This window comes from Entelurus aequoreus, linkage group LG10, assembly GCF_033978785.1.
Source record: "Entelurus aequoreus isolate RoL-2023_Sb linkage group LG10, RoL_Eaeq_v1.1, whole genome shotgun sequence".
In the NCBI taxonomy this organism is placed as follows: Eukaryota; Metazoa; Chordata; class Actinopteri; order Syngnathiformes; family Syngnathidae; genus Entelurus; species Entelurus aequoreus.
Genome location: NC_084740.1, coordinates 31,720,248 through 31,729,653, shown reverse-complemented (window position 1 = coordinate 31,729,653; position 9,406 = coordinate 31,720,248). Strand labels below are relative to the sequence as shown.

The following is a 9,406-nucleotide window of genomic DNA, read 5'->3' as shown; positions in this document are numbered from 1 at the left end:
CAGAACCGCACAGTCCCATCCTTCTTCCCAACCAGAACAACGGGACTGCACCACGCGCTGTGGGATTCTTCTATTACCCCCAACTCAAGCATGGTTTTTACTTCCTCCCGAACCACTTTGCGCTTGTGTTCGGGAAGCCGATATGGCCGAGACCGCACCGTAACCCCCGGGCTGGTCTCAATATGATGTTGGATGAGATCCGTGCGCCCGGGCCGCGAGGAGAACACATCCGAGTAGCGCCGCTGTAACTCAGCAACCTCCGCTCTCTGCGCCAATGTGAGCTGGTTATCACAGGACAACTGAGGGGCCGGGCCAGAGCGTGGGATCTCCGGCCCCAACTCCTCCTCCTCCTTCACCACTGTCACCATGGAAACAGGCTCCGCCTCTTTCCATGCCTTCAGCAGGTTCAGATGATAGATCTGAGTGTCTCCGCGTCGGTCCGAGCGCCGAACTTCGTAATCGGCATCACCCACTTGCCGTGTGACCTCAAAGGGTCCCTGCCACTTTGCAAGTAATTTGGAGCTTGAGGTTGGAAGCAACACAAGTACTTTTTCTCCCGGTGTGAATTTGCGTAGTTGGGCCCCCCTGTTATACGTGCGCCGCTGACGCTCTTGGGCACGGAGCAAATTCTCACGTGACAAGTTCCCCACCTTGTGGAGTTTTGCTCGCATGTCCATGACATACTGAATTTCTTTAATGACGTCCAGCACTCCGCGAGGCCTCCGGCCGTACAATAACTCGAACGGTGCAAAACCAACTGAGGCCTGAGGTACCTCCCGCATCGCAAACATTAGGGGGTCCAACCATTTATCCCAATTCTGTTTGTCCTCGTGCATAAATTTACGGATCATGGTTTTCAGCGTTTTATTTAATCTCTCCACCAGCCCATCCGTTTGCGGATGGTATATGCTGGTGCGGATCGCTTTAATTCCAGTAACCCGTAAAGTTCCTTTATCGTGCGCGACATAAAGGACGTGCCCTGGTCAGTCAGAATCTCTTTCGGGATTCCAACTCGGGAGATGACCTGAAACAGCGCTTGCGCAACACTCTTGGCCGAGATAGAGCGCAAGGGCACTGCTTCGGGATAACGCGTTGCGTAATCCACCAGGACTAACACAAAACGGTATCCCCGTGTGCTCGGGTGAAATGGTCCGATGAGGTCCATCCCAATTCTCTCGAACGGGACCTCCATGAGCGGTAATGGGCGCAAGGGCGCCTTTGGGGTGGCCGCTGGGTTCACCAGCTGGCAGTCTGAGCAAGCAGCGCACCAACGGCGCACATCTGCCCGGAGGCCTGGCCAATAGAAACGGACCATGACCCGATTAAGTGTTTTATCATACCCTAAATGGCCAGACATGGGATTAAAATGCGCCGCCTGGAAAACCATTTCCCGGCGGCGTTTTGGCACCAACAACTGGGTGCGTTCCTCCCCGGTTTGAGTGTCACGGCTCACTCGGTATAATCTATCCCGAATAATTGAAAAATGGGGGAATACCCGCGCTTTCCCCGGGCGCACCAGCTGACCGTCAATGTAATCCACCTGGTCCCAGGCCTCGCGCAAGGTTTCATCACGGGACTGCTCGAGGGGAAATTCCTCAGTAGGTTGCCACCGGGGGGCCGGGGGGGCCTCCCGCGAAGCCCCCATCAGTTCCCGCTCGGCAGTACCCGATGAAGCCGCGTCGCCGCTGAAAACCGTGCGGCTAGCCCCCTCACCGACTGCCCGTGACCGCACCCCCATACATTGTGTCACCAAATGGTTAAATCCCGGCCAATTTGTCCCTAAAATTACGGGGTGCGTAAGGTGCACGCTTACGGCAACCTTGACTTTATGCTTTTGTCCCTCATATAAAATTTGCACTGGCACAATAGGGTACTCGTGCACATCCCCATGAATACACCTAATTTTCACCCGTGTCGCCCGCTTCAAAGCCCCGGGTCGAACCAGGTTTTGGTGGACCATGGACTGTTTGCAGCCCGAATCCACCATTGCCCGATATATACCCCCTTGTACCCTTACCGGGACACAGTATGTCTCCCCCAGATCGGGGGCGTGTGCTGGAGGCCCGACAACCCGCATCACCTGCCCCACCTCCATCATGGAGCACTCCCGGCGCACGTGCCCGGGCTGTCCGCACCTCCAGCACACCGGCCCTGGTGTTTCAGGTGCCATCTGCGAGGGAAGCCCTCTCCCTGCAGCGCCGGTATCCTGGAATGCACAAATTGTAGAGTTATTATCACCCCGTGTCCCCCCCCTTGTCGTGTGTCTCTGGGTGCGTGTGGGTGTGTGTTCTTTTTTTATGTCCATGTGGGGAACCTGTTCGCTGGCTCCGGGTGGCTCAGGCTGGCGTGGTCGTCGCTGCGGAGGTTCCCCCTCCAACCCCCCCCATCGCGGGGCGAGTCGCCGGCGGGGTCCTGGGGTGGGCCCCTCGGCCTTCTTGGTCGCCATCTCCCGCTGGACCGCCAGGTGTTCCTCCGCCAGTTTCACAGCAGATTTGACGTCTGTGGGGCCGTAGTAGCGTACCCACGCGGATGTCCTGGCCGGGATGGCCTCCACGAATCGCTCCAGCACGATTGCCTCCAGCATTTTTGGATCCAGCCCGGAACTTCCGGCGATGGTCTTCGGGGCTGCTGCCGACACGGTCCAGTATTGCGCAGCGCAAATTTGCATACTGCATGCGGGCGGTCGCCGGGAGACTCACCGCCACCCGCTGCGCCTCCCCCACCAGGAGCGGCAGCAGCTTCGCGCCCCATTCCTCCTCCGGCCACCTGCACGATGTTGCCGTGGCCTCGAAGACATCGAGGAATGTCTGGGGGTCCTCCCCCTCCACCATGCGCTTCATGGAGGACATTCCTCCCGCCGCCTCTGCTCTGTCCATCAGTGCCTGCAGCACCTGTGTCTGCTGCCGGCTTGCCGTTGACACCTCGGCCAGTACTTGGCCCAGCGCCTCCAGCAGGGATGTTGTCGACATCTCTGTGGTCCGCCTTGTTGGGTGCCACTGTGACGCGACCTCTGTATCGGGTTCTTCTGGAACCACAGGAAAGGGAAAAACACTCTGCTGCTGCGGGTTACAATCGTTTTAATGATCTTGCACAACCGTGTCTGGTGGCTTTTCAGCTCCTCGCCTCTGCTTTTCAGCACCGCTCTCGTGGTGTCGCTCTCGTGCTCTCCAGCCCACACCCCCTCTCATGGTCTCCGACGCTGCTAATAAAGGAACAGGTTATTGATAACTCGTTCCAGCTGAGATATCCACTGACCTGTCTGCCGCTTCATGGCCGGCCCCTGCACACAACCCGCCCGCAGGGAACGCGTGCACCACGCCCCTCTCCACAACTGTCATAGTGAGTAAAACCTAATTTTTGTATTTACAAACCTTACAAAAAAAACTGATTCTAGTAAAACTCAAATGGTTTCAATATTACAGGCATTTTTACACATTTTGCATGTTTGGTTTACTTATCAAGATGGAATATATTTGTATTGCTTTTTTCGCATTATCTCAGGATTTTAAGAACATTCTTGTCATATTGAGTAAAAAACTACTTTTTGTGTTCGCAAGCCTTAAAAAAGCATATGTTTCAAGTAAAACTCGCAAGAATGCATTATTTCAGGCATTATTAGTCATTTTTCATGTGTAGTTTAGGATTTATGTTTAATAACTCTCATATTGAGTATGACACTGTCATAGTGAGTAAAACCTAATTTTTGTATTTGCAAACTTTACAAACAACTGATTCTAGTAAAACTCACATAGATTCAATATTACAGGCATTTTTACACATTTTGCATGTTTGGTTTAGGAATTATGATGGAATACATTTGTATTGCCTTTTTAGCATTATCTCAGGATTTTGAGAACATTACTGTCATATTGAGTAAAAAACTACTTTTTGTGTTTGCAAGCCTTAAAAAAGCATATGTTTCAAGGAAAACTCACAAGGATGCATTATTTCAGGCATTATTAGCCATTTTACATGTGTAGTTTAGGATTTATGTTCAATAACTGTCATATTGAGTGTGACACTGTCATAGTGAGTAAAACCTAATTTTTGTATTTGCAAACCTTACAAACAAATGATTCTAGTAAAACTCACATGGATTCAATATTACAGGCATTTTTACACATTTTGCATGTTTGGTTTAGGAATTATGATGGAATACATTTGTATTGCCTTTTTAGCATTATCTCAGGATTTTAAGAACATTATTGTCATATTCAGTAAAAAACTACTTTTTGTGTTTGCAAGCCTTAAAAAAGCATATGTTTCAAGGAAAACTCACAAGATTGCATTATTTCAGGCATTATTAGCCATTTTACATGTGTAGTTTAGGATTTATGTTTAATAACTGTCATATTGAATGTGACACTGTCATAGTGAGTAAAACCTAATTTTTGTATTTGCAAACCTTACAAACAACTGATTCTAGTAAAACTCACATGGATTCAATATTACAGGCATTTTTACACATTTTGCATGTTTGGTTTAGGAATTATGATGTAATACATTTTTATTGCCTTTTTCGCATTATCTCAGGATTTTAAGAACATTACTGTCATATTGAGTAACAAACTACTTTTTGCAAGCCTTAAAAAAGCATATGTTTCGACTAAAACTCACAAGGATGCATTATTTTAGACATTATTAGCCATGGCTTCTTCATGTGTGGTTTAGGAGCTTTGTTTAAATAACTGTCATATTGGCAGTTATACTGTCATTATGAGTAAAACCAAATGTTTGTATTTTTAAACCTTACCAAAACGCCTGAATCTAGTAAAACTCACATAGATACAATATTACAGGCATTTTTAGACATAATGCATGTTTGGTTTTGGAGTTAGGTTTTTATAACTTTCATATTTTGTATGACAGTTATATTGTCATATTAAGTAAAAAAAACAAACTTGTGTCTGCAAACCTTACAAAATTTGTTTCCAGTAAAACTCACAGAAATACATTTCTCCAGGCATTTTTTAGCCATTTTGCATGTGTTGTTTAGGAGTTATGTTTAAAATAACTGTCATATTGAGTGTGACAGTATACTGTTATAGTGAGTAAAACCTTATTTTTGTATTTGTAAACCTTACAAAAACAACTGATTCTAGTAAAACTCACATAATATTACAGGCATTAATAGCCTGTATATTAATATTGCCATCCATCCATCCATCTTCTTCCGCTTATCCGAGGTTGGGTCACGGGGGCAGCAGCCTAAGCAGGGAAACCCAGACTTCCCTCTCCCCAGCCACTTCGTCCAGCTCTTCCCGGGGGATCCCGAGGCGTTCCCAGGCCAGCCGGGAGACATAGTCTTCCCAACGTGTCCTGGGTCTTCCCCGTGGCCTCCTACCGGTCGGACGTGCCCTAAACACCTCCCTAGGGAGGCGTTCGGGTGGCATCCTGACCAGATGCCCGAACCACCTCAACTGGCTCCTCTCGATGTGGAGAAGCAGCGGCTTTACTTTGAGCGCCCCCCGGATGGCAGAGCTTCTCACCCTATCTCTAAGGGAGAGCCCCGCCACCCGGCGGAGGAAACTCATTTCGGCCGCTTGTACCCGTGATCTTGTCCTTTCGGTCATAACCCAAAGCTCATGACCATAGGTGAGGATGGGAATGTAGATCGACCGGTAAATTGAGAGCTTTGCCTTCCGGCTCAGCTCCTTCTTCACCACAACGGATCGATACAGCGTCCGCATTACTGAAGACGCCGCACCGGCGTAACCTCCTCTCCAGCACACCCGAATAGACCTTACCGGGAAGGCTGAGGAGTGTGATCCCACGATAGTTAGAACACACCCTCCGGTTCCCCTTCTTAAAGAGAGGAACCACCACCCTGGTCTGCCAATCCAGAGGTACCGCCCCCGATGTCCACGCGATGCTGCAGAGTCTTGTCATTCAAGACAGCCCCACAGCATCCAGAGCCTTAAGGAACTCCGGGCAGATCGCCTTGCCACCGAGGAGCTTTTTAACTACCTCAGCAACCTCAGCCCCAGAAATAGGAGAGCCCACCACAGATTCCCCAGGCACTGCTTCCTCATAGGAAGACGTGTTGGTGGGATTGAGGAGGTCTTCGAAGTATTCCCTCCACCGATCCACAACATCCGCAGTCGCGGTCAGCAGAACACCATCCTCACCATACACGGTGTTGATAGGAAGGGGAAGCAGTGCACTGAGGCGTGACTCAATACAAAATAAACATAATAGGAGGTGTAATGCCACCAAGTCAGATATTGCTGCTTTTTTCAGGCTTCTGATTGGACAAAATGTGCATGACAGCAGGTGTATGTGTTTGTGTGTAAACATAGACCGTTTTGAAACTGCACTTGTGTGGATGGAGATTGTTTTAACCCCAAATATGTTGTTTTTGACACTCCGTGTCCGTGTGGACATGGCCTGAATGTTGCCTGGGTGGTGTGGACTTACAAACTGACGCCGTCTGAGCGTCCTCTGACTCGATGAAGGACAGAGATGTGTCAGCAGGTTGCAGCTCAGCACAGAGGTTTTCTTTTGTCAGACTAACAAAAGCTGAGCTCATCTTTCACTGCACAAAAATGGGTTTGTTGTTTTTAATCACAAACAGTAAGGCTACTGAACACAATACAAAACATTAAAAAGTGTGTTTAGCCTTGTACTTAACCTTTAACCTGGAACTCATTAAATGAAAATATAAACACCACAAACTTAATAATGTCTTTCTTCTGATTTTACATCACTTGTGAAAAAGGAGAAGATTTTGGTTTGGCAGTTAGCTAACATTTTTCATATTTTTCCATGTTTTGTCTCTTTCTTGTTAAATTTAAGCATGAAAACAATATTAGAGGATTGATATGCTTCTTAATTTAACAATAACACGTATTAGTTAAGAAACAATCATCGCAAAATATCCTTAAATACACATATGTAGCGATTAGCATTATGCTAACCTAGCTTCGAAAGTGCTTTTGAAATGCTAACGAAATCCGAGCAATCGTTTCAGCAGAAGAAGACTTAAACCATTTTAGTAGGCTTAGCAAAAATATGTATCATACTTACCAAAACACAATTTAGTAGGTTTAGAGGAGAAAGTGAAGGTGTCTGTTATAGATACAACAAATTGCCATCAGTAACAAACAAAAAAAGTACGGCAAGTCTGAATAGACAATCAGTACAACAATTCAAAACAACACTGTCTTTAACTGCACTAATATGAACTATTTTTTTAAAATTTGATTTAATAATTACTCTTTTTGATATTATCACTATAATCCAATAACATCATTTTGGTTTAAAAAAAACACCTTTTGGTTGGGTTTCTTTTAATAGGAAAACAACCATGTGACTTAACAAAATTAAACTAAAGGTTTTATTTATTGCAGAATGCAGTTTAGTTTTTTATCTTGTGAAGCTAAAAAACAACATTTCAGTCTTTTAGGTTCCACAATTATATGTATTAAATACAGTATCCATAGCACATTATATTTTAATCAGCACGTGCATAGCGGTTAGCATCATGCTAACTCAGTTCTTTTCAAATAGTGGGATGGAAACAAACTAAAAAAGTTTAAAGTGTTATATATTGTGCTCCTTAGAAAATGTTGCTGAGAACAATGTAATGTATTATTACATACTGAGGTTATTATATTTTTTTTTTTCAGCATCAAATGGTTCAAGTCGGTCAAAAAATATTTATAGTTAAAATTGGGATTACAATTTTTTTTAAATTTCAGGCCAATTGATGGACTTTAAATCTTTTGTGTTACGGATTAAACACAATAGTAATAAAGTTATTCTTTGTTGTACGTTGATCTATATTTCTTCCTTTGTTTTCTTTAATGTTAATAACGATACAGTGTTATGCAGAGGTGTACTTCTCAGAATTTTATAGACAAATTATACTTTTTAGAGTCGGGGTGGGGGGGGGGGTGTTCGGGGCGCAATTTTTTTTAAAGCATTTTAGTATACAAAATTTGTATACAAAACTTGTATACTAAAATGCTTTTAAAAAAATATATTTGTGGTTGTTGTTTTAGCATGTCAGTGATTTCTATGCTTCTCGATTACTGACTGTAACGCCCCCACTTAGGAAAAAGAAAACATTTGCAGTTAAAGTCTTTAACTGCACTAATATGAACTTAAAAGAAAAAAAAAATAGTAATTACTCTTTTTGATATTATCACTATAATCCAACAACATCATTTTGATTTAAAAAACACCTTTTGGTTGTTTTTTTTTAAATAGGGAAACAACCATGTGACTTAACAAAATGTCAGTCTTTTTCTGCTTTTAATTATAATTAATTACATATACATATAATTTAATTTAATACATATAATTACAATTATATGTATTAAATAAAGTATCCATAGCACATTATATTTTAATCACCGCGTCCATAGCGGTTAGCATTATGCTAACTCAGTTATTTTCAAATAGTGGGACGAAAAACTAAAAAAGTTTAAAGTCTTGTATATTGTGCTCCTTAGGTGTAATGTTGCTGAGAAAAATGTAATGTATTATTATATACTGAGTTTATTAAAAAAAAAAAAAAAGAATTCAGCATCAAATGGTTCAAGTCGGTCAAAAAATGTTTATTGTTAATATGGGGATTCCATTTTTTAAAATGTTATTTCAGGCCAATTGATGGACTTTAAATCTTTTCTGTTACGGACTAAACACAATAGTAATAAAGTTATTCTTTGTTGTACGTTGATTTATATTTCTTTCTTTGTTTTCTTTAATGTTAATAAGGATACAGTGTTATGCAGAGGTGTACTTCTAACAAATTTATAGGCAAATTATACTTTTTAGGCGCGGGGTGTAGAGTGGACGGAGCGCAAAATGTTTTCTTTTTCCTAAGTGGGGTCGTAACAGTCAGTAATTGAGAAGCATTGTGCTAACCTAACATAAGGAACACTGACATGCTAAAACAACAACCACAACAATCTTTTTTAAAAAGCCTTTTAGTATACCAATCGTTATTTCATGTAAGCATAACAAAAATGTTATTATACCTACCATACAAACATTTTATATAGGAAGTTTAGAGGAGAACATTTGTAGAAATACACCAACTTTGCTGTAGCAACAAGGAATTACGGCAAGTCTGGATGGACAATAAGTACAGCAACTCAAAACAACACTCTTCAACTTCACTGTTTGATTTAATCACAACAGTTTATTATCATTATAATACAATAGAAGATCATTTTGAATTAAAAACAGGCCATTTTGGAGGTGTTTTTTAACATTAGACTCAAAAGATCACAGACATAGTCATTAAATGTGACAATGTTGCTGCCTTTATCCTGCACACACTACACTACTTAGAGGAAACCAATTAAAACAAAACAAAAAACCCTTTCCATTGTGTCATTCGACTATGACGTACTGTAATCCACTCCATGCTGTTGCCCCTTCCTTTTCCTGACTGTAT

The 9,406-nt window shown here is 43.3% G+C and overlaps 1 protein-coding gene across 2 annotated transcripts; it reads right to left on the bottom strand.

Annotated features, from left to right (window-relative positions):
* Positions 1-866: 866 nt before the first annotated feature.
* LOC133659350 (uncharacterized) lies at positions 867-7,128 on the bottom strand. Of its 2 annotated transcripts, none has more exons than XM_062062106.1 (3): positions 7,027-7,128; positions 6,418-6,535; positions 867-3,202 (listed from the first exon to the last, which is right to left on the bottom strand). In XM_062062106.1, the coding sequence occupies exon 3, from the start codon at positions 2,666-2,668 to the stop codon at positions 869-871; it is 1,800 nt and encodes a 599-aa protein (XP_061918090.1). In that variant the 5' UTR covers positions 2,669-3,202; positions 6,418-6,535; positions 7,027-7,128; the 3' UTR covers positions 867-868. The 2 variants fall into 2 exon arrangements, with proteins under 2 accessions (XP_061918090.1, XP_061918091.1); XM_062062107.1 differs by having other exon boundaries at positions 867-3,199.
* Positions 7,129-9,406: the final 2,278 nt, after the last annotated feature.

Excerpts from the sequence above, each read along its gene's own strand:
- LOC133659350 (XM_062062106.1), bottom strand. The coding sequence starts at position 2,668 with ATGCAAATTTGCGCTGCGCAATACTGGACCGTGTCGGCAGCAGCCCCG.